Source organism: Pituophis catenifer, unplaced genomic scaffold (genome assembly GCF_029215685.1).
Source record: "Pituophis catenifer annectens isolate HBS135680 unplaced genomic scaffold, rPitCat1.0.hap2 SCAF_4, whole genome shotgun sequence".
Taxonomy (NCBI): Eukaryota; Metazoa; Chordata; class Lepidosauria; order Squamata; family Colubridae; genus Pituophis; species Pituophis catenifer.
The window spans coordinates 122,839,398-122,865,171 of record NW_027256884.1 but is presented as its reverse complement, the minus strand read 5'-3'; the positions used below and the strand labels follow the sequence as shown (position 1 = coordinate 122,865,171).

Below are 25,774 nucleotides of genomic sequence, written 5' to 3'. Positions count from 1 at the left end.
AAGATTAGACTGCAAGCATTCCGATAAAGCAGGCAAAGTTTCAGCAATACAAGGATTAGTCCAAATGCAGTCTGACAAGGCAGGCAGAAGTCCAGTAACGCAGAGATCATGGATTATTTCTAGTTTTTGCTCGTCACAAACTAAGCCGGCCACCACACCCACATTTATACCCTGTGGGTTGTGGTCCAGTGACTCAGCTAATCTCTGGCACGCCTTCCCCTCTGCTGCGCATGCTTCTCCCTGCACCGCTCTCGAGGATCCAGCCAGCACTTATCTCCTTCGTCGCTGTCCACCTGTGGCTGCGGGGATGTGCTTGGCTCTGGGCCTATCTCTTGGCCTTCGGTGTCCTCCGGAAACATTGCCAGAGAGGAGGGTCCTGGAGAGGGAGGCCTTGCCATCTCCTCTCCTTCACTCTCAGAGTCTGCATCTGTTGATAGCCCAGGCTCAGGCAACGGAGCCACAACAGCTACGATCGCTTTCTGCAACCCTCTGCCAGTAAAAACAGCGCTTGGGAGGGCCACAGGCAGCCCTCCCGAGCTCTGTTTCTGCTGGCAGAGGCACTGCCGGCCAGTCCTTTGCTGTTTCCAGGGCCGCCCCGTGGGCCAGATCTAAGCACCCCAGGGACCTGATTCAGCCGGCAGGCCTTGAGTTTTGACACCCCTGCAATAGACAAAACACAGGCAGTCCTTTTTTTTTATGCCATGAATATCACTATCCACCAGTTTCCAATTATTTTTGCTTCCAATAAACCACTCAATGGTCAAATTCTGTTCCACTATTAGTGAGAGAACTGCATCGTCATAATACCCCCTGAACATATGGATCCACATATGGATCCACAGGCGGAAAAACGGATGAAATTTCTGCAACTCAGTATGTTGCAGAAAGCCCACCAAATACAGGCTCTGTATCATAGTTAATTAAACTGTGGTATGCAAATCTCATTTTGGTATGTCAGCTATGTGTCACCTGCCACATATGGGCAGAATATATGGACTAAAACTGCCCCTTGTATGTTAATCATCTTGGATATGTGTACACACGATCTTTAACAGCTATCTGCAATTCCCAGGGATGTGAGTGGGGTTTTGTTGTGCAGCACTTAATAGATGCCACTGGGTTGAGGTGTAAGACCAGTTGTGCGCACAAATAAAAATGTTTACATTCTTTTTTTACTTCTTTCTTTCTTCTATATGAAAGTCTGACTCATTTGTATGTTAGCTGCTTAAGCGTTCAACTTAAATTATTGCTTTGGAAAGTTTCGGACAGCTCCATAGATGCTGAGAGATATGAATAAATTGGATTGCAATAAGGAGTTTTGATCGGCACGCCTATCTTATATTTTATACAGGTAGTCCTCTTGCTAGCGAATGTTCAAACTTAGAATGAACCCCCCAAAAAGATACTTATGAACTTGTTCCAAAGTTCTGAAGGATAACACCCCCACTCCGTGATCATGTGATCACATTTCAGACCCTTGGCATGTGACCCACATTTATGGCTATTTGCAGCATCCCATGGTCACATGACCAGTTTACGACATCCCCCCCCCCCCCCCGAACCAGAGTTTACTTTTTACTTCCGGCAAAAGCGCCCCATAACAAACAATAGGTTTTGCTTAACGACCACTGTGTTTGCTTAATAACCACCACAAAAGCATAAATACAGGTTGGCCACCTGTTAATGATCCACTTTACAACTGTCACGTCTTAGGACAATAATTGGCAGGTTCAGTGATGGTTGTAAGTTGAGGACTACCCTAATTCCGGGTGCCTTAGTGATGCCTTTCCAAAGAATTCTTTCTCCCAAGAGCTGTCTCATCTTCTTTTTAAGGTTTTCCTCCAAAAGAATAGGACACATTTTAACCAATGCAGGTTCTTCAACTTGTATTAGAGCAGGGTATTCAACCTTGGCAACACTAAGACTTGTGGACTTCAACTCCCAGAATTCCCCAGCCTGCAGTTGAAGTCCACTGGTCCGAAAGTTGCCAAGGTTGGACACCCCTGTCTTTAGAGGTATACATTCAGGCGTGGGATTCAGCCGGTTTGGACCGGTTCGAGTGAACCGGTAGTTCCGATGATCAGCTGGCCCTGCCCACCCACACCCGCCCTATCCTGTCCTATATTCCCTTCTTTCTGGCTCAGCTGATTCGTGCGGCACAGCTGATTTCTTTAGAGGTATACTTTCAGGGGTGGGATTCAGCCGGTTCAGACTGGTTCGGGTGAACCAGTAGTTTCAACGATCAGCTGGTTCTGCCCACCTGCACCCGCACTGTCCTGTCCTATATTTCCTTCTTTCTGGCTCAGCTGATTTATGCGGCACAACTGATTTCCGCACCTCTGCTGTTCTACTTACCAGGGCTGCCTTAGAAGGTAAGCAGCTGAGCTTCAAATTGCTGTAATTTTGAACGCTGCGCATGCGTGAAGCGCGCGCTCACCGAACTGGTTGTTTTGAGTAGAGATTTTATCCCTCATAATTCTATAGCCAACGGACAAGGAAAATGGTTTTTCCCAGCCTTTATTTATTTTGAGGCATTTACACTAACACGGGTCAGCAACCTGCGGCTCCAGAGCCGCATGTGGCTCTTTGGGCCCTCTGCTGTGGCTCCCCGTCAGATGATCCCACCACTGGCTGGCCCCGCCCCTCGCCCTCCCCTCCCAGTCACTCCTCGCCTGGCCTGAGAAGGTAAGGGCGATGGTGGGGGATGGGGAAGCGGCCACGGCAGAGACAGAGAGATACAGAGAGTGGGGAAGAGAGAGAGACATAGAGAGAGACAGAGAAAGAGGGAGAGTGTGGGGAGATAGGAAGGAAGGGAGGGGAGAGAGAGAGACGTTAAAAGGATTTTGTGGTTCCCGGTGTTTTTTAACAACTAGTTCTGTGCCCTAATGACCGGCTGGGTAGGGGGGGTATCATGTGACTGGTGGAAGTGAGTGACATCGAGTTGGCCACGCCCACCCAGGTTTTGTGACTCCCGGTGTTTTCTTTTCTGTGGGAAACGGGTCCAAATGGCTCTTTTGAGTATTTAAGGTTGCAGACCCCTGCATTAACAGATGCCGTGAACTAGCGGCTTCTGCAACTCTAGTTATAGCAATTTGGTTGGTAACCAGCCTCCTTAAGCAAGCATCTTCAAGAGAGTGTTGCTTGCCTTGCAGGTGGAAGAAACGGTCCATTAGTGTCCACGATAAGCTTTTAAAGTGATTGAAAAGCAAGGCCTTCCGTGTCTTGACTAACTTAATTATGCCCAGAAACCATGTAACAGATCCCACTTACAACCGGTCCCCCATATTGGCTCAAATATTTGGAATGTGCTGTCCTCAGCAGCTCAAGTTAGCAGCATCCATACAGCTGCATTGTCTTTCTCTGTGTTGGGACAATTATTATTATTATTATTTTTTTGAAGCCAATTTGTGAATATAGTTTAAGGATCATGGGAGAAAATCCACAGTTGTTGCCTACAGGAAGAACAGTCGTTGCGCAGGGGTATAAATTACCCTCACCCAGAATGCGATTAGTGTGTGTTTTCTTTCCATAACTGCAGGCAGAAGAAAATTATTTTGGCTGGAATTTGACCGGGACAAGTGTGAACACCTGCTTCTACTTGCTTTGGTGGGACAACGGCAGATTTTGAAATTTGGATTTTGAAAGTAATATTTATTGGCTTTTGAGGGAAATTGTTTTATTTTCCCCTATTATTTCTTCCGTTCAGAGTTAAGTGGTTTGGTTTTTCAACAGTAGGTTAAAAAAAATAAATAAATAAAACCGGCACATGGAAGACAAGATGCAATTCAGTTGCTTGCATATTTTGACAGGGTGTTTTTTGAGTTTTTGCGCTGAGGAAAACCTTTCTACTTCCTGTGTGTCGGCTCTTATAGCAGATTACAACCAGCCACATACCAGTACAATTCAAACATCTACTAATCCACACAAGAGGCTGTTGTTGGTTAGCTTTAGTTGCAATTTATGCGTTGACTTTGTTCACAATAGTCTCACGTAAGCGGGCTTAAATTTCATTGCCTAGACATATTTTCAGCAATTACTTCCCTCACGGCTACAAGCACACACTAGCCTCTTTAATCACACCCAAAAATTCTTGTACCCTGACCCTGTAAAGTAATACACAGTAATCAGCACTATAAATAAATCATCAAGATTTTTTAAATGCTCCGTTTAAAAATAGAAAACAACCTCCTTGAAAGTCAAGAAATTGAAAGGGTCATTGTAAATTTTCTCACAATAATCAGCCAAGTCCTTTGGGGAAATCTTGAGCAGGACAAGAGAGTTATTCTAGTTATTCATCCCCAGTCATTGATTCTGGAGTTTATCCCTAAAAGACTCCGATCATCTTTATCCTTGACAACTTTACTGCCAATCTTGAGTAGTAAAGGGGTGGTAAACTTTGAGTTTCTAAGATGTCTGTGCCAGTTGTTCTAGCAGGTGATGCCATCCGATGTTCCTCTGTTTGTACACTCTCCTCATTAGCTTGACTTGGAAATGTTGTGAAGTACAGGATTAAAATTTCCGTATTAGCTGGAAATTGGATAGTCCTTCTTTGTCCGTGATTCTGGAGACCACACCTGATATTTCTCCTTTGAAGTTGTGGTTCCTTTTGGAAGCTGGTGTCCCTACAGTCTTGCCAGTTGCCCCCAGGATCATTTGCAATCTCTCTCTCTCTCTGTTTTTTTTTTTTTTTTCTTTAGAAGACAAATCTTCTCTTTCCTTGGAGTTATTTTTTCATTTTTACTTCTTTGAGAACCTAGAAGTCGTGGTTCAGGCACAACCGAAGTGCCCCACTTTGCCTATCTTGATTTGAAAGTGGGGTGTTTAAAAGGAAACCTGTCAATTTATTATTTATTGGTTAAATTTATATGCTGCCCTTCTCTGGGCAGCTTAAAATGCAATAAAAATAGATATAAAAGCAATTATAAATATAGGAAGAATTAAAATTTCAAAAATTAAATAGACTTAAGAACCAAGGGCTGGAGAGGTGATGTCTTCTTCATGTTAAGGAATTGTATCCAAACTGAATCCTGCCAGTGTTGGCTAGTCTATGTCCCTTTTTTATATTAATTAAGGCAAAATTCAGTTTGTTTTTTTTTAGGTCATTCCTTCTGGTTGCAAAAGTGGATTGAGATCTTTAGAGGAAGACAAGCAATTCTGATATTCTAAGGAAGGGTTGTCAAACTGGCGGCCCGCGGGCCAGATGCGTCATGCTCAGGCCACACCCACCCTAGCTCTGCAACGGGAAAAAACGTTGCGATACATCACGTGACGGCAGGCGTGAAATTCAAAATTTTTCCCTACTGGTTCTGTGGGCTTGGCTTGATGGGTGAGGCACGGGAAGGATCCTGCAAAATCTCCATTCCCTCCCCACTCCTGGGGGAAGGATATTGCAAAATCTCCATTCCCACCCCACTCTGGGACCAGCCAGAGGTGGTATTTGCCAGTTCTCTGAACTACTCAAAATTTCCACTACCGGTTCTCCAGAACCTGCTGGATTTCACCCCTGCGTGACGGCAATGTGACGTGGCGAGTTTGACACGCGTGTCCTAAGGAGATCTTTGGACGGAATTAGCAGCAGCTGTCTGCTAAGGAAAGCCTGATGTGGTTTTATTTTCTTAATGGAACAGTTGCCTCTTTATTCTCGAATGGACAGCGACTTGCACTTTTTCTTATCTGTCATAGCTTTCCTTTCTGCCAAAAAGGTTGCCTAGCCATTGCTGTATTTCTTTATGCGCCACTTTTTTCTGGTGTTCCCTCTTTCACTAATGAACAACGTGGAATAACCTACAATTGTCTAGCTTTTAAGTATCGAGAAAATTGCATTATTAATAAATAAATAAATAAATAAATAAATAAATTATTCCCGTTACTATGACAAAATAAATATCATTTTAGAGAGATTGGTTCAGATTGATTGAAAAAAAAATTGTGGGATTTTTTTTTAAACCTCTAGCAACTGCACCTAATCAATCAACCCCTAATCAATTTTTCTAATGCTAGAAGAGAAAAGTACATTCAATCTCTTGGTCATGAAACAATCAGTTCCTTCTTGCCAGCCATTTGGCTAAAGAACCAAAGAAATAAAAACAGTGTGTGCTACGCACAATCGGTAGAGAGATCTGATGGCACCCAGAATACCCAGGTTCTACACCGGGGATGTAAAACTCAAGGCCCGGGGGCCAGATCCAGCCTGGGGGGTGCTTAGATGTGGCCTGCCGGGCTGCCCTGAAAAGAGTGAAGGATCGGGCCGTGGTGCCTCTGCCAGCGAAAACGTGCCCCCAATCTCCGTTTTCGGCTGGGGTGGCATCCTGCAACCCTCTGCCACCGAAAATGGACCCCGGGAGGGCCGCATGAGATTGGGAACACGTTTCCACTGGCAGAGCACTCGGGTCATCACAGACGCCCCTGACACGAGAGACGTCAAGATGGCCACGCCCACCCCAGCCACGCCCACCCCAGCCCCCTGAGGTCAAACACAATCCTGATGTGCCCTCAATGAAATCAAGTGTGACACCCCTGTTCTACACCTTTAACTGCGTGCCAGTTGCATTAAGTTGGATGAAACTCACCATATATGTACTCGACATACAACAGTTCATTTAGTGACCATTTGAGGTTACAACGGCACTGAAAAAAGTGATTTGTGACCATCCCCAGGGTCATGCGATCAAAATTCAGACACTTGGCAACTGATTCATCTTTATGATGGTTGCAATGTCCTAGGGCAGTGATGGCTAACCTTTTTGCTATCGCGTGCCAAAAGTTGGGGGAGTGCAGGGTGGTCGTGCGCGTGCATGCCCACACCTATAATTCTATGTGCCCTGCCCCCTACGCATGCGTGCACGACCCCCCCATGCTCCCCCTGCTTTTGGCATGTGATGGCATGGTGGGCACGGTAAGCCTGTTTTTTTGCCCTCCCCAGGCTCCAGAGGCTTTCTAGGAGCCTGGGGAGGGCAAAAACAGCCTTCCCACCTCCCTGGAGGCCCTCCGGAGACTGGAAACAGCCCATTTGCCGACTTCCATTGGGCCCAGAAGGCCCAAAAATCAGCTGGAGCTGAGCTAGGGCAACGCTCGCATGCCCACCAATATGGCTATGTGTGCCTCCTGTGGCATGCGTGCCATAGGCTCGCCATCATGGTCCTAGGGCCACGTGATCCCCTTTTGTGACCTTCTGACAAGCAAACTCAATGGGGAACCCAGAATCACTTAACAGCCATGTTACTAACTTAACAGCTGCAGCAATTCTCTTAACAACAGTGGCCAGAAAGGTCATAAACTGGGGCAAAATTCATTTAAGAACTGTTTTGCTTAGCAGCAGAAATTTTGGGCTCCATTGGGATCATAAGTCGAGGACTACCCACCTTCTAAATGAATTTGTGGTCATCCAGTACATTTAGATAGAAAAATGTCCAGTCATGTCCAGTTCTAGGGGCATTGCTCATTTCCATTTCCTAGCCGAGAGAGGCAGTTATTGATAGGAAGGAAATTAACTCGGCCTAAATATTAATTTCTTTAAACTGTTTTTTACATGTACAACTTTTGGCTGCATTTTGGGAATCCAAAAGGAATTTTCCTTGAGGTTAATGACTCTGAAATTGTTTTGCCTTTTTCTTGGCTCAGTTTGGTAGCTTGAGTCATCTGGAGCTGTTTGCTTTCAGATAAGTTGTACTATGCTTGCTCTTGCACTTAGCCATGTTGGCGCTAGTTTATGTGTGTGTGTGTGTGTGAGACACAGAGAGAAGGGTTTAGAAATCTGATTTGACAGCCTTACAAAGGACTCCTACGGATTCCCGAGAATCACATTACGTGAAGGCGAAAAGAAATGTTCAAAATGGCAGGCCCTTAGAAAGAGGACAGCAGCACAAATCTACAATGTTTTTCCAAACCTGGCAACTTTTAAGATGTGCGGATTTCAATTTCCTAGAATTCCAGCCAGCAATTCATGACATTGAAGTCCACACAAGTTGCCAGGTTTTTAAAATGCTACTCTTAACGCATAGGCAGAAAGTTGAAAGAACATTCCTGAAAACCTTTGATGTGAATTGCAGTGATGGCTAACCTTTTCGGCACTGAGTGCCGAAAGTGGAGCGAGAGTGTGCGCGCACGCCAGAGCGCCGCAACCCGGAAGAGAGCAGCTGGCCGATGTGCATGGCGGTCAGCTGCTCTTCCGGGTTCTGTTGTGCGCATGCACGCCAGACAACTGCTCTCTTCCGGGTTCCGTCACGCGCATGCACGCCGGACAGCTGGTCTTCACGCGAAGACCAGCAGCTGGCCGGTGTGCATGTGCATGGCAGACAGCTGCTCTTCCGGGTTCCGTTGTGTGCATGCGTGCCGGACAACTGCTGTCTTCTGGGTTCCGTCATGCGCATGCATGCCGGACAGCTGGTCTTCGCACAAAGATCAGCAGCTGGCTGATGCGCATGTGGATGGCGGCCAGCTGCTCTTCCGGGTTCTGTTGTGTGCATGCACGCCAGACAACTGCTCTCTTCCGGGTTCCATTACGCGCATGCACGCCGGACAGCTGGTCTTCGTGCAAAGACCAGCAGCTGGCCGGTGCGCATGTGCATGGCGGCCAGCTGCTCTCTTCCGGGTTCCGTCACGCGCATGCACACCAGACAGCTGGTCTTCGCATGAAGATCAGCAGCTGGCCAGTGCGCATGCGCGTAATGGAACCCAGAAGAGCAGCTGGCGACAGCATGCGTGCCCACAGAGAGGGCTCTGCGTGCCACCTCTGGCACGCATGCCATAGGTTCGCCATCATGGGATTATGGTATATGGAGATGACCTGGAGGCAGAACAAACAGCGGTAAGACAGGCAGTGACGTCAGATGGATGAGTAGACAGCTATGATTTTGCCTGCCCTCCCTATTACCTGAGACTTTTTATGGCATTATTGGCCATTATTTTATGGCTACTTGCTGACATCACTGCTAAAGCAGCTTCTTGCTCGCAGAATACTGAACTTCAGGTAAATATTTATTTATTTATAAATAAATAAATAATAAATAAATAAATAAATAAATAATAAATAAATAAATAAATAAATAAATAAATAAATAAATAAATAAATAAATAAATAAATAAATAAATAAATAAATAAATAAATAAATAAATAAATAAATAAATAAATAAATAAATAAATAAATAAATAAATAAATAAATAAATTTGTATACCGCCCTTCTCCCTGAGGACTCAGGGCGGTGAACAGCCAAGTAAAAGCATAAACTATAAACATTAAAATACAATTAAAAAGATATATATAAATTTGGCCCCATGATTAAAAACAATAACAGACAATTAAAAACATTTTAAAAAGTGTTAGGCAAAAGATATGACTTATGTATCTATTAATCTACCTTTAAAGACCCATTATATATATATACATTAACAATGATATAAGTATACATTTATATACCATGTAACTGAGTAGCAAAGATCATCTATATGTACATACATCTGAATTTGTATTTATTTCCTTTTCCTATACCATGTAACCGGATGGACAAAAATTGTATTATAACAATTTCTTAACAATAAAATATTTAAAATAAAATTAAAAAAAAAAGTGTTAGGCCAGCCCGGCTTGCTGGAAAAAGAAGGTTTTAAGGGCACGGCGGAAGGCACGGAGGTCTTGGATTCTCCTTATCTCTGGGGGCAGCTGATTCCAGAGGGTGGGTGCCCCCACAGAGAAGGCCCTCCCCCTGGGGGTCACCAGCCTACATTGTTTGGCTGATGGCACCCCGAGGAGGCCGTCTCTGTGGGAGCGCACAGGTTGATGGGAGGCCGTCGGTAGCAGCAAGCGGTCTCGAAGATAACTAGGTCCTATGCCATGGAGCTCTTTAAAGGTGATAACCAACACCAATATGAAACCAACAACCAATATGAAAGTTTAGACAGGCTACCCCATTCTCAAACAACTTTACTAGCTGCCAAAGTAACTTGAAAGCAAATGTTCCTCCATGTTCTCAATCAGATGAGGGGAGATACTCCCTTCAGTGTGACTGCGGAGTCCCACATCAAACTGACATTGTTTTGACTGTGGCCAGCTGTAAGCTGAGGGCATATACCGGTCCAGTATCTGATGTTTTTAATATAAACGATTCGGCATTTCAGTGGTTAGTTAGATGGCCCAGACATTGGTATTTGAACATAGATCATCCCAAAGGTACTTTTTCAAGAATCAACTGGACTTTCTGGGTTTTTTTCTTCGAAAACGTTTCGCTTCTCGCCCAAGAAGCTTTTTCGGTTCTGAACATGCTTCTTGGATGAGAAGCGAAACGTCTTCAAAGAAAAAAAAAAAAACAGAAAGTCCAGTTGCCTCTTGAAAAAAGCACCTTTGGGACAACCATGACCTGGATGATTGAGAATCTCCACAGACATTTTTTTTTTTTTTTAATTTGATTTATATGCCGCCCTTCTCCGGAGACTCAGGGCGGCTTACAATGCGTTAAGCAATTGAACATAGATCTTTTTAACATTTATATTTCATTGGGTCCTGCTAATCTAGATGAAATGTTAATATAGCTTGCTAGTCCATGTAATATGCCGTACGCTAAATAAATCAATAAACTGAATCTATGAAGAAGCAGAAGAAATAGTTATTCTGACAGCTGCAAACCTCTCAGGCATGTGATAGGAAGTCTGCTTTAGATAATAGCACGTACAATGTATTCATAGCCCTGAGGGTGGACTAGATATTGAAACGAACGATTAAATTTACTAATTAGCATTGATTGGAACTCTTTGCAACATCTAAATCTCCTTTTGCTCCAGTGTATCCTTTGCAAAGTAGTTCTTGAACAAACTGAAAGAGTCGAACGTGCTCAGTTCCCATGCTTTCATAAATATCTTTGGGTTCGGAGTGTTTTTCCCTTAAAACGTTGTGGTCTTGGTGCATTCACCCCGATGGCTTTGTGTGCTCCTTGCACAGACTCCACCATTTTTGGAACGTTCACTACAGTGGTGAAATCTAAAATTTGTTACTTACCAGTTCTGTGGGTGTGGCTTGGTGGTGGTGGTGGGGTAATGTGACGGTGGGTGTGGCCAATTTTTTTTTTTTATTTTACTTTTAAAACTTTTTTCTACAAATGCTTTCAAAATGCTTTCAAAAGGCTCTGATGATCGCAGCTGACTTGCCTGATCGGAAGAGACTTTTTTTCTTTTAAATGCTTCTGACGATCCAAGCTGAGTTGCGTGATCGTTAGAGGCATTTAAAAGAAAAAAAAGTCTCTGCCAATCAGGCAACTCAGCTTGGATCGTCAGAGGCATTTAAAAGAAAAAAAGGGGTTTTTTTTTTCTTTTAAAAGCCTTTGATGATTCCAGCTGAGCCGCACGATCATCAGAGGCTTTTTTTTTAACTTTTAAAAGCATTTTTTCGGCCGAAGAGGTTGTAGAAAAAATGCTTTTAAAAGTAAAAAAAAAGCCTCTGATGATTGTGCGGCTCAGCTGGGCATGGTGGGGGGGGGCAGGGATTTTTGCCACCGGTTCTCCGAACCACCCGCCTCCATCGCTACCGGATCGGGCGATCCGGTCTGAACTGGGAGCATTTCACCCCTGATTCAGTAGCAAAGTGAAAGGAGAAAAGCCCACCTCCAATGACGTGTGTTGCATCGGCCTGCCCAAATCCCCTGGTCACATATTCCTCCATCCCAATATTGACTGAGAAGACTGTAAGAGCAGTAGTGGCATGCTGCCGGTTTAACAACCGTTTCGGTGAGTGCGCGCTTTCGCATGTGCCTAAGGCGCTTGCACGCAGCGCTGAGAATGGAGCATTTAGAAGCTCAGATGCTTACCTTCCAAGTCAGCAACGGTAAGTAGTACAACAAGGGGGTGCGGGAAATCAGCTGTGCCGCGCGATTGAGATGAGCTACAAAGCAGGAAATAAAGGACAGGGTAGAGCGGGGGCGGGTGGGCGGGGCCAACTGATAGAGCTACCAGTTCGCCTGAACTGGTCCGAACCGGCTGAATACCACTTCTGTGTAAGATCTTTCTCACCACAGTGTTTTGCTATCTGTTTCACAACCCAGTACTGAGGCTTGGTCCATGCATGGGAATGATACTAAGGAACAAGAGATTTAACTTTCTCTTGTGAGTGAAACTAAGGCTCTTCAATTTGTCATTCAGAACTAGCTCTCCGCTTAAAAAGCCCCCACCCCACCCCCGCCGCCACTAAGGCAAAGCAGAGACGAATTGATTGATGGAGCTAATTTGTTTAGACAGATCGATTCACAAAAGAGAGGGGAAATGGAACACTCTCCTTTTAGGATGCCAAGGAAGGGTGTGGGATGAGTTAGTGAAATAAATCCTCAGGCTGTTTGTTTTTTTATTTTTATCTTAAGTGCTACCAGCAGATCCACAGAACGGCTACATGGTTGTAGGTCGTGACTAGCTGCCCAAATTACTCCACGAAAAGGAAATGCTCAAGGTCTATTAAAAATAAATAGCTGAGCTGGGAATCAAGAAGTTCATTCTTCCCCGAGGAGTTGTTGAATGTTTGTAGAGTGATAGCCTACAGATTTCTTGTGTAGAGCTGACTTAGGTTCAGATTTTTACTCGGTCATAACAATGTCAGTTTCAAAGATCTCTTGGCAGGGATGAAATGCTACCGGTTCGGTCCGGTTCGCTTGAACCGGTAGTAAAAAAATGTTTTAAAAAAAGTTCCGATGATCAGCTGAGTGACCCACGATCATCGGAACTTTTTTTAAAAACTTTTTTAGCATTTTTTTTACTACCAGTTCTCCAGGGAGGTAGTGGGGGAAGGAAAAAGGAGAGGAAGGAAGGAGTACAAACCAGGCACTAGAGGCAGCTTCAAAGGATAATCCAGGGCTGGAAGGGACCTGTAGGTCATCTAGTCCAACCCTGCTCCAGCAGGACATTCTTAGTGAGTTTCTGTCTTTTGATCCCCCAGTCACATGGTTACATAGCCATGCCCACCCAGTCACATGACACACACGCCCACCAAGCCACGCCCACAGAACCGGTAGGAAAGAAATTTAGATTTCACCACTGTCTCTTTGGGTAAATCAGTCAGCATCTTCTAATTGGCTTCCTAAGATTTTTGTGAAGGTGTCAAAAGAGAAGAGCCAACAACAATTTGGAGATTTCTCGACGAAAAGTAATGTCAGCCAAGGCACTCTTCTTTTTCACATCCTGAAAAGTTTGGAAATACAACTTGGTTTCTAATCTGTGGCTTCCAGGCGAAATGAAAACTGTCCATCTCAAGTCTTGACATGAAATGCCTGTTTTACAGTGAAGCTGAAATCAAACCAAATCTTTATTCGACCACAGACCAACAAATAAAAACACAAGAGTCACCCTTAATTAAGATAAAAGGAAAAATAATAGTTGTTCTAAACTATCTAAAAAGGGTTAGAGGTAATACAGGTAAGTCTTTTGATCACAGTGGAGCCCAAAATTTCCGTTGCTAAGCAAGACAGTTGCTAAATGAATTCTGCCTCATTTTACCATCTGTTTTGCCACTCTTGTTAAGGGAATCACTGTGGTTGTTAAGTAAATCATGTGGTTACTAAGTGAATCTGGCTTTCCCCCATTGACTTTGTCGGTTGGAAGCCATCTGGGAAGAAAGTTTCAATGATGGTCACGTGACTTTGGGATGCTGCAACTGTCATAAATACACACCAGTTGCTAAACTCTCAAATTTTAATCACTTGACCATGGAATGCTGCAATAGTTGTAAGCGTGAAAAATGGTCATAAGTCCCTTTTTTAGTGCAGTTGTAACTTCGAATGGTCACTAAACAAATGGTTGTAAGTTGAGGAGTACCTATATAGGTAGTGTATAGGTACTCCTCATGAGTGGTGCGGTGGCCTAGAGGTGGAGCTGTCGCCTCACAATCAGGCGGTTGTGAGTTCGATCCTAGGCAGATATTTCTCTCTCTGGGCATGTTGAGAACATATCTGCTGGATATAACTCTGCATTGGCGACAGGAAGGGCATCCGGCCAGTAAACACTCAGCTCCATTCAGTTGCCCAGACTGCCTCCTCTTCCCCCCCTCCCACCGGCAAGGGATTATGGGGTCATTAAAAGAAAAGGATGATAGGCACTCATAAAAAGTGACTTACGACCATTTTTCACCTTTAACGACCTTTCCAGCATCCCCATGATCATGTGATCAAAATTCGGATGCTTGGCAACCAGTTCACACTTACAACCGTTGCTGTGTCCCAAGATCATGCAGTCACCTTTTTTGCGACCTTCTGACCAGCAAAGTCAACGCGGAAGCCAGAATCACTTACCAACCACAGCGATTCATTTAACGACTGAGGCAAGAAAGGTCATAAAACGGGGCAAAATTCACTTAGCAAATGTCTCACTTACCAACAGAAATTTTGGGCTCAGTTGTCATAAGTCGAGGGCTACCTGTATTACAATGTACCATGCAGACCATAAAACGGTACCCGGGTGGAGAATAGGAAACACAAATCAGATTGATCCAGTGGTAAAATTTTGAGATAAAACAAATTGGAACAACAAGGGCATTTAGTAAAAAGTGGAAAGAATAGAATAGAATAGAATAGAATAGAATAGAATAGAATAGAATAGAATAGAATAGAATAGAATAGAATAGAATAGAATAGAATAGAATAGAATAGAATAACAGAGTTGGAAGGGACCTTGGAGGTCTTCTATCCCAACCCCCTACTTAGGAGGAAACTCTATACCATTTGAGACAAATTGTTGTCCAATCTCTTCTTAAAAACGTCCAGTGTTGGAGCATTCCCAACTTCTGGAGGCAAGTTGTTCCACTGATGAATTGTTCTAACTGTCAGGAAATTTCTCTTAGTTCTAGGTTGCTTCTCTCCTTGATTAGTTTCCACCCATTCCTTCTTGTCCTGCCTTCAGGTGCTTTGGAGAGTAGCTTGACTCCCTCTTCTTTGGGGCAGCCCCTGAGATATTGGAACACTGCTATCATGTCTCCCCTAGTCCTTCTTTTCATTAAACTAGACATACCCAGTTCCTGCAACCGTTCTTCATATGTTTTAGCCTCTAGTCTCCTAATCATCTTTGTTGCTCTTCTCTGCACTCTTTCTAGACTTCCCTTCTAGAGTCTCTTTCTTACATCGTCGCGACCAAAACTGGATGCAGTATTCCAAGTGTGGCCTTACCAAGGCCTTATAAAGTGGTATTAACACTTCACGTGATCTTGATTCCATCCCTCTGTTAATGTAACCAAATTATTCTTTGTGAATGGAATTCCCGAGACTGTTTTCTCTCTCTCTCATGGCACCTTCTTAATATCTTTTCCAGGGTTTCATTAGGATGTTTAGCGTCGGATACTTGATCCAGTGTTGCCTTCGCATCCCATCCGCATTCCGACATCTGTTTACAAATCCATCCCGGCTTCTCTCGCTTTTCTACAACAAAGAAAACTTCCAGCTTGGAGCTTTCCTTGGGTCATTTGTCAGCATATACAAAGTAAGTTTCAAAAGTGCTGAAAAATTAGAACGTGATTATGCTAAGCTCCTCATCTGGCGTCAGCAGCTGCTGCCGTTGCAACCCTTTAGCTAAAAGTACCTTTATTATTCTGGAGCAGAGTATCTCTCGAAGCTAAATTAAACATTTTATTTGCAAACAGTTTTGAAGGGGGTAAAAAAATACGTTGGCACTAACCAACCTCGTTTTTTTTTAAAAAAAATCTAATATGGATAAAAGGCAGAATGCTCCTTAGTGAGCATTAGCTCACTAAGCCCACATTGGTGGGTTTCCGTCAGAAATTCGTAACCTCCCTAATAGGGGCAAGGTGGAAATTCACATGATTTTGCTTTCTCTGACCTGAAGTCTTTATAAAATTCCATTACTCGGTAAGCTAGGAGAAAAAAAAGCAAGGGCTGAAAGTGAGCGGCAAAAATGTGAGGGTTAAAAAACAACAACCGTTTAGTATTATCATAGAATGGAAGCTTAGAATGGAAGTTTGGTTTAGTGGTTATTATAAGGGACTCTGTGGCTCAGTGTCTAAGATGCCGAGCTTGTTGATCGAAAGGGCGGCAGTTCAGTGGTTCGAATCCCTAGTGCCGCATAATGGGGTGAGCTCCCGTGACTTGTCCCAGCTTCTGCCAACCTAGCAATTCGAAAGCACATAAAAAAATGCAAGTAGAAAAATAGGGACCACCTTTGGTGGGAAGGGAACAGCGTTCCGTGCGCCTATGGCATTTAGTCATGCCGGCCACATGACCACGGAGAAGTCTTCAGACAGCGCTGGCTCTTTGGCTTTGAAATGGAGATGAGCACCGCCCCCTAGAGTCCGGAACGAGTAGCACATATGTGCGAGGGGAACCTTTAACTTTTACCTTTATAAATCCACCTCGAATATTTTTAATTAACTTAAATTTTAATGAATTAATGCTATTAGTTTGGTTAAAATTAATTTTTAATCAATCTATTGTATTTATTTATTTAGTTAGTTAGTCAGTTAGTTATTTAGTTATCTATCTATCTATCTATCTATCTATCTATCTATCTATCTATCTATCTATCTACCTACCTACCTACCTACCTACCTACCTACCTACCTACCTACCTACCTACCTACCTATTTCCCGCCTCCATTATTTTTACAAATAACTCAAGGCGGTGAACATACAACATATTCCTTCCTCCTCTTATTTTCCTCACGACGACAAATAGGTTTGCTATGAAAGCAATTCCCACTTTCTGTATATGCCTGTTTTTTTTTTTTTTTTTGCTAGCTCCAGTGCACAGCGAAAACATTGCTTTGTGTAGAACTTATTTCTTTCTACGTTCTACAAATTAGAAACCTAAATAGGTGGATTGTCTAATGCAGGGGTGGGGAACTGTGGCCCTTTTATGACTTATGGACTTCAACTCCCAGAATTCCTGAGCCAGGAATGGTAAAACTTCAGACTAGAAATCAATGAAGGGAATGATTTCTCGTTCTGTAATGCTGTCTTCGTGTAAAATACCTTTTGTAGGCACTACGTTAAACTTTTCTCCCTGAAGTAGTAGGTTGTTATATCCGAGGAGATTTTTACTAGAGGAGTACAGTACTAATATGGCCCCCTTATCATCCAGGGCCTGCATTCTATTGTACTGGGATATCACTTTTTATTGCTTATTTATATATTTACGTCTCACTTTTGTTATTTTTATAAGTAATTCAAGGCAGCGAACGTACCTAATATTCCTTCCTTCTCCTGTTTCCCCCACACAACAACCCTGTGAGGTGGGTTGGGCTGAGAAGGAGTGACTGCCTCAAAGTCCCCCAGCTGGTTTTCATGCCTAAGGTGGGACTAGAACTCACGGTCTCCTGTTACAGGCTTGGGACAGTTCCGGGACTAGAACTCACAGTCTCCTGTTCCAGTATTTTAACCACTGCACCAAACTTTCTTAGCTACCTGTCTAATGTTTATTTATTTATTTACATTTATTTGTCAAGCGAAAATTACAAATTCGAACAAGCAAAATGAAAACAAATGGGGCAATAGGCACATTAGTGCACTTAGACGTGCCTCCTTAGGAAACATGGGGTGAGGTCCACAGAAGTTAAATTAGAATTAAAACCATGAAAGTCAGCTGAGACAACTGAATCCTGAATTCCAGACTTTGACAACTCGGTTACAAAAATCTTTTTTTTTTTTTGCAGTCAAGTTTAAAGTGATTTACATTAAGTTTAAAGCGGTGTTACTGTTAAACGTAACTATGTACAGTTTTATATGCAATGCCTAAACGTATTGGTGAAGCAAATTCTCCACAATAGAAGTTTACAGTAGATAAGAAACATACAGGCTTCTTTGTGTGAGGAGGATTTTTGAGATAACACTTTGTTAATCATTAAATAACTGAATAAAATCTGCCTTGGAAGGAAAGAACATATACATTTGCACGCACACAAACGCTCCTATACCTTTGAATTTGCCTGAAGCGTTTTCCTGTTGAACAACCTTTAACATATATCTAAATACAGTGTTCAGTTTAGTTTATAAGTCATAGCACAGGGCGTTATAAAATAGTGATCAAAACTGAAGCCACAATCAGCAGTTTTCTTGGCTTGATTAAATTCTAAGTCTATTATTGGGATCTTTGTTACTAAATTATTGTGTTGCAATGACAAAAATGTTGCCATGATTTCCTTAAAAATGCAGGGTACAAGCTGTTTCCTGCGATGGATCCGGAACCTGGACGATGAAGTACACGCACTCATTGCAGGTAAATCTACATTTCCTCCCAACAGTCTCCCTCAGATTCCCAAAGTTAGTAGTTTCCATGCATCTCTTTAAGAGTAAAAGCCTTCTGATACTTTCTGGAGAATAATGTTGTGCATCTTATCTATGAAGATTCTCGGTCATCCAGGTCATGGTTGTCCCCAAAGTGCTTTTTCAAAATGCAACTGGACTTTCTTGTTATTCTTTGAAGACATTTCACTTTTCATCCAAGAAGCGTCTTCAGCTCTGGCTGGATGGATTCTTCCATTCCCCACCATCCAGCTAGAACTGAAGAAGCTTCTTGGATGAGAAGTGAAACGTTTTCAAAAACAAACAAACAAACAAGAAAGTCCAGTTGGCTCCTGAAAAAAGCACTTTTGGGACAACCATGACCTGGATGACTGAGAATCTCCATAGAATGTCATCTCCAGTTTTTATGGAGTTGCACTGAAAAGAAGCAGAAAGTTGTTTTACTTTGGAAGAATTGCTGCTGCTTCCATTAGCAAATTTGCAGCGACAATTTAGCGAACCAGTGTCTGTACAAAGCCTCAAGGTTTTTTGTTTGGGTCTTTGGTCCTTTCATGACATAAAAAAGAGATACTCACAGTCTCCCATTTGAGCAATCTCCTTGCCTCAGGCTTTTCACCATTCCAGCAAGGCACCTGGTAATACTAAAACTCCGTTAATAATTGGCTTCCTCTCTTAGTCAGTGTTTAGATGGTGCCAGTGGGACCAGTTTTGAGATGCTTTAGAGGCATCCTCTCTACCCAGATGGTACCCGAGCTATTATTCTCCCAACATGTCAGGTTGAGAGGAACAAGTTGACATGGTAGGAAGTAGACACTGCCAGCAGAACGAAACGATAAACTAGCTCTCCAGCACGCTTGAAGGGAGAATAGGAAAAACCAAACTTGGAATAAACTGAAGAAGCTTCTTGGATGAGAAGCGAAACGTCTTCAAAGAAAAAAAAAAGAAAGTCCAGTTGCCTCTTGAAAAAGCACCTTTGGGACATCTTATAGGGTGGAACCTCCATAAATGATTGCAAGAAAGCCTTTATAAATTATTAAACTGGCTACTGTAATAACACAAAGATGGTATGTAGACTATGTCTGGAACAGAATGTTTGCAGTATTGAAAAATCAGGTTTTTTGGGGGGACTGAGAATAATGTTAGAAGAGATTGTCAAAACTGAAAGAACCCCAAGAGAACTTGTAAAGGAATTAAAAGAAAGGTCACTAAGAAATAAGAAAGAATGGACCTCGGAATGGTCTTGAATATATGAGTTCAGTAGCAGATCAAGGGAATATACTGATCATTGTGCTATCTTTTCCCCCTTCTTTTCATGGTGTTAAAAATCATGAATCAAGTTGAATGATAAAAGATGTAGGACAAACCAAAGGAATCTTTTCTTCACACAGCAAATTTATTTATTTAATTAATTAATTAATTAATTAATTAATTAATTAATTAATTAATATACCGCCCTACTCCCGAAGGACTCAGGGCGGTGAACAGCCAAAAGATAAAATACACATAGTACAAACGTTAAAAAAACCATTTAAAAATACATTAAATACTTTGGCTCAAAACAAATTTAAAACACCCCAATTTATAAAACAAATTTAAAAGCAATTAAAATGACTCAAGTGTAACATTTTCTACCAGTGATGTGATATACATAATTTGCAAGTGGCTTCAGAGAGTAGACAGCTAGAGCATCAAGTTTTAAGTGGCTCCTGATGGTCACGGGGCTATATTAGCGTTCTCCAACATGATTCTGTGGAGCAAATCGGAAAGGGAAGGCTGATCTGTTTTACCTGAAGTAACTGAGCTCTTTATAAAACTTCAATGTGCAATGGTCAGAGGTGGTATTCAGCCGGTTCGGACCAGCTCAGGCGAACCGGTAGTGGAAATCGCAGGTGGGCTGGCCCACCTGCCCTGGCTCTATGCTGTCCTATTTAGGCACGTTTTTGAGGCCAGGCGCATGTGCGGAAGGCCTGCGCGCCAGCAAAGCACATGCACGGAAACCCAGGTACATGCGCGGAGGTGGGGCGTGTGCTCTCACATTTTCGGTGCTGGGCAAACCGGTCGATAAATTATATATGAATCCCATCTCTGGCAACGATGTCTCAGTGACATCAAGTTGTTCACAAAGGTGAGACAGGATGAATTAGATTAAAAGATTAAACTTCTTTTAATCCAGCTGGACTCCCTTTCTCTCCATTTATTTGGGAACTGCTATAGTAGAATTTCATGTGGCCCAGTATCCAGAATTTGGCTAACTTGCTTTCTTTTTTTTCTTTTTTTTTTAACCTCACAGGACCCCTAGCAGGATTGTCCATGATGTTTTACAAAAGCACAACTATTTCAATGTATCTGGCTTCCAAACTAGTAGAGGTAGGCCTCTCTGTGCTGTCAGAATATCTTTTCCTCAGGAACGGCAGAATTCGTTTCATCCAGTGATACTCCAGCTCAAGCTTCCAATAAAGAAGAATATTTGTAGCTCAGGGTTGAAATGAAGGGTCCTTGATGCTCTCTGAGCTTGGTTGTTTTCTTGCAGATGTTTCATTACCCAAACTAAGTGCAGCAACTAGCACTAGTTGGGATTATACCCAACTGATTCCGCTGCTGCTTTTTAAAAAGCCTTGTAGGGTTTACTCCCTGTCTGTTCTGACCTAGGCTTCCCAAGAGCACGAAGCAGACTCCTTGTCCCGACAAAAAACCCTTTTTATTAAGTTACTGTGAATTTCTCTCATTCACATTCAGCAAAATCTTCCAAGGGAGAATTTGCAGTCACAGACCTTATCTGGCTTGGAGAGCTGCCAGGCCGATATCTTCAAAACTTGGCAAGAAGTCTCTGAGAGTCACGAACCAATTAAGCGAACTAATTGTCTCATGCAAACTCCCCTCCCCTTTCACTCCTCTTTATTCCCTGTGGGAGGGGCCATTCACTGTCCACCTGTGACTTTACTCCCGAGTCGACCCTTGTTCCTTAGCTGTTCCTTTTGTCTGGCAACTGCGCATGCACACACTGGGAATAGGCTCCAGCTGTTCTTCTGCCCCACTGATGTCTGACTCCGAAGGCAGTTGACAACTGTCAGACAGCCCTGGCCCCCTCTCTGCCTCTGACGCAGAGCCCTCATCAGAGCCTTCCCCAGACTCCAGGACTGGCCCATGTTCACCCCAACCTCCTCACTGTCTGCCACAGCTCCATTGGCCGCTGGCGGGCCACAACACAGTCATTTTTCTTGTGCCTAACCTTGCATCATTGGTCTTTTTGGAAACTCATTCGCTTGCTCATTTGATTTTTTTGTGTGTTTTCTTTTTAATTTTATAGACTATGTATTTCAAAGGCATTGAAGCTGGAAAGGTTCCTTATTTTCCTCACGCAGACAGTATAATCTACGCTATATCCACCGCCATCTGCTTCCAAGCTGTAAGTTTTTGTTTTTTAGGTTCGAACTCTTTTTTTGTTGAATTACTTGTATGCTTTGGGTCATTGTCCTGTTGCATCACCTATCCTCTGTGGAGCTTCAGTTGGCAGACAGATGGTCGTATGTTTTCCTGCAAAATGTCTTGATAAACTCTGGAATTCATTTTCATTTTCCCATCAATGACAACAATCCGTCCAGGCCCTGAGGCAGCAAAGCAGCCCCAAACCATGATGCTCCCTCCGCCATGTTTTACAGTGGGGATGAGGTTTTGATGTTGGTGTGCTGTGCCTTTTTTTCTCCACACATAGTGTTGTGTGTTCTTCCCAAACAACTCAATTTTGGTTTCATCTGTCCACAGTATATTTTGCCAGTAGTGCTGTGGGACATCCAGGTGCTCTTTTGCAAACTTCAAACATGCTGCAATATTTTTTTTGAACAGCAATGGCTTCCTCCGTGGTGTCCTCCCATGTACTCCATTCTTGTTTAATGTTTTCCTTATTGTAGATGTGTCAACAAAAATGTTAGCATGTGCCAGAGATTTCTGTAGGTCTTTAGCTGACACTCTAGGATTCTTCTTTACCTCATGAAGCATTCTGCGCTGTGCTCTTGCAGTCATTTTTACAGGACGACCACGCCTAGGGAGAATAGCAACAGTGCTAAACTTTCTCCATTTGTAGACAGTCTGTCTTACCGTGGACACATGAACATCAAGGCTTTTGGAGATACTTTTGTAACCCTTTCCAGCTTCATGCAAGTCAACAATTCTTGATCGTAGGTCTTCTGAGAGCTCTTTTCTGCGAGGCATGGTTCACATCAGACAGTGCTTCTTGAAACCAGTAAACCCAAAACAGGTGTGTGTTTTTAAAGGGCAGGACAGCTGTCAGCAACACATCCAATATCATCACACTGATTGGAGTCAAGGCTGGCTCGCTCCTGGCTCCAATCAGCTCTTGGAGAAGTCATTAGACTAGGGGCTCACATACTTTTTCCTCCCTGCACTGTGAATGTTTACATGTTATGTTTAATTAAACCATGGCAACATCTAATGTTTGTGTAGTATTATTTTAAGCAGACTGTGTTTTTCTATTGTTGTGACTTAGATGAAGTTCAGAGCACATTTTATGACCAATTCATGCAAAACTCCACGTAATCCCAAGGGGTTCACATACTTTTTCTTGCAACTGTATATTTGTGCTGTTTATTGTTCTGATTGTTTTAGTCCCGGCTACTTGCTAACTGTTTTAATTGGGGTTTTTTGGGGAGGCGGAGTGGGGGGGAGAGGGCAGCATTTTGTAAGATGCCCAGATTCTGATGGAGTGAGGTGACTATAGCAAAATATTGAATTGAATTCCCAACTTAAAGCCAGGATTTTTTTTTTGTTTGTTTTAGGCTGTGATGGAAGTCCATAATCTGAGACCTTCATACTGGAAATTCCTATCGCGATTAACAAAAGGAAGGTGAGTAACTCACAGTAGTTTCATGTCCATGGAGATTCTCAATCGTCCAAGTCACGTTTTTTTTTCTCCAAAAGGCAACTGGACTTTCTTGGAAGCTTCTTGGATGAGAAACGATAAGTTTTCAACGGAAAAACAAATGAACAAGAAAGTCCAGTCGCTTTTTGGAAAAAGCACCTTTGGGCCTCAATGATTACCATTGCCCAATTCTGTAAGAAACATGGTGGGTACCAGACTTTCTTTTTTTAAAGGAATTTTGAAGGCATTTTGTGTTAAATGATGAGATGGTCAATTAAGATGATTTTTTTTAAAAAAATAAAAAGCATTCTAGGAGCTTACATGAAGGCTGGGTTCACTTAAGATTGTCCTTCAGTACATAAGATTTTTTTATATATATAAAATAATTTTTATTGAGTATTTTACATTTTAAAACCAAACACCCAATAGCAAAAGAAATCAAGAGACAAAAACAAAAAACAAAAACACACGTACACCAGACATTAAAATACAATACTAACAATAGATATATACAATTTTACAACTTTCTGCATCGACTTTTGTTTTTACTCTTAGCTTTTATCCTCCCGCTCTTTCTCTTTATTTTTAAATATTCATAATTAACTGTTTTGTTAGCAGGATCATTATTTACATTTATATCCAGTATGTTAATATCTAATTTTACTTTATATTCTTATTTCTTAATTTGATTTCTCTTTTCCAACCATGTATAAAACCTATTCCACACTTTATAATTATAATAGAAGACACGAGTCTTCTCTGATCTCCATCGTTAATTTATCCATTTCGGCGCATTCAGTACATAAGTTTTGTACTTGTGCCCCAAAACAGCAGTGATTCAGGCAAGGAGTGTCATTTTTATCACAATTTTAGTTTGCATGCATTTTTATTTTAACCTTCGTTAGTCCCAAAGAGAAATAGAATAATATTTCAGATTGCAACCTTTTCTCATCTACTTGGCTAACAGAAATAACATTCACTGAAAGTTGGTTAGTCTTATACAAGAAGTCTAATAAAAGAGTTTGTTTGAAACATTGGAGAAAAAAAATATCAAACATCTGAAATTTTTGAAGGCCTTTAACAGGATAAGGAACATTTTAGTCGGGTTTATTGGAAAATATTTTTGCCATTTCTTATCATTTTACCAAAGTAGTATACAAACATAGTAGCATATGTTTATTATATTTCTCTTAAGATATCATTGCATGCTTCTTTTAATAAATGTATTATTTCACGATTGTTTTTCAGTGGGATAAACATGGTTTTAATTTTTTAAACTTTGCCGTAAAAAAAAAAAAAAGTTAAATTCATACCACGGAGTTCATAATCCTGTTTTCTGTTGCTTTATTCCCTGAGTTATATAGTACATTAATTTTGGATCTTTCATTTTCTAGATTTGGTGTCATGAACAGAAAAGCACTGGATGTATTCGGTACCGAAGCATCTATGTATTTTAAGGATTTCTGTCCAGAACTCGACCCAAGATATACAGTTATGCCACCAGCAAGACCTATTCAAAAGTCTTGGAACTGATGCATCCGTTTGTGATTATGTTTTACCACCGGCTGTCCTAAAGAGTTAATTAACTTAACAGTCAAATAGATGGAAGACTGCTTGTGTTCCACATCAGTATTGTTTCAGTGAGTTATGTTATACAATCAAAATACTGAAACACCGTTGCAAGGTGTGGCTTAATTCCACTTCCCTTCTTAGATAGAAGCTCTGGATCACTGTGGCTGGTTGACACAACCTGGTAGATTGTTTTTTTTTTAAAAAAAATAGCATTATATATCAATGGATTAATATATGAAAAAAAAATTTTTTTTTTAAATGCCCAGATGTGATTTAAACCAGGGGTCTCCAACGTTGGCAACTTTAAGACTTGTGGACTTCAACTCCCAGAATTCCTCAGCCAGCAGAGCTGGCTGAGGAATTCTGGGAGTTGAAGTCCACAAGTCTTAAAGTTGCCAACGTTGGAGACCCCTGGTTTAAAAGATATACATCCACAGTTCACTCTGATTCATTCCAGTAGGTAGCTTTTTTAAAAAAAGAAAAGAAACAGAAAAAAGAAAAATGATATTTTTACATTTAGAAATAAAAGATACGTAAAACAAATATATGTATATGCATGCTATAGTTGCAGATCAGATTCTAGCGGAAAAGATTTTCTTTTAGATGGATTTTTTTTTTTTAAAAAAAGATTATTATGGCTCTTGACAATTGTTTTAAAAAAGGCAATATCGGTATTTTATTTATACAGCTGCACTGTTTATATCCAACTTTGGCTTTGAATACTGCCTTCTGAGAGCATCTACTCTCCAAACCCAGTTGCACACTGAGAGGTAAAAAAAAAAGGGGGGGGGGGAGTCGGACATTTGGACTTTTCAAGAGGAATGTAGCAGTTTTCAGTTTTTGCATACATGAATTGAAGAGAGAAAAAAATTACACTGTTCTGACAACATTCTTCAGAAAGTGACTATGCCACTGAACACACAGCTGTCTTGATTTTATAAACTTAAATGTTGCATTAGCTGATTTTTCTGATTGGCCCGTGATAGTGTAAAGCTGGTCATTGCACAAGCCACTTGCCTTGATGGATTATCTGATTTCTGGTTTAACAGCCACTTTAGTATAGCTGCATGTGAACTGCAAGGAAGGACTTTCGAAGCGTTTGAGAGATTAAAAGGA

The 25,774-nt window shown here is 42.0% G+C and overlaps 1 protein-coding gene across 1 annotated transcript in view; it reads left to right on the top strand.

Annotated features, from left to right (window-relative positions):
- Positions 1-24,949, top strand: part of TMEM135 (transmembrane protein 135) — a 178,667-nt gene extending 153,718 nt beyond the window's left edge. Inside the window, exons 10-15 of the mRNA XM_070944028.1 lie at positions 15,269-15,436; positions 18,121-18,184; positions 20,501-20,577; positions 21,518-21,616; positions 23,004-23,071; positions 24,481-24,949. Coding sequence (XP_070800129.1) covers positions 15,269-15,436; positions 18,121-18,184; positions 20,501-20,577; positions 21,518-21,616; positions 23,004-23,071; positions 24,481-24,619 — 615 coding nt within the window. The 3' untranslated portion in view covers positions 24,620-24,949. The remainder of the gene's footprint in view (positions 1-15,268; positions 15,437-18,120; positions 18,185-20,500; positions 20,578-21,517; positions 21,617-23,003; positions 23,072-24,480) is intronic.
- Positions 24,950-25,774: the final 825 nt, after the last annotated feature.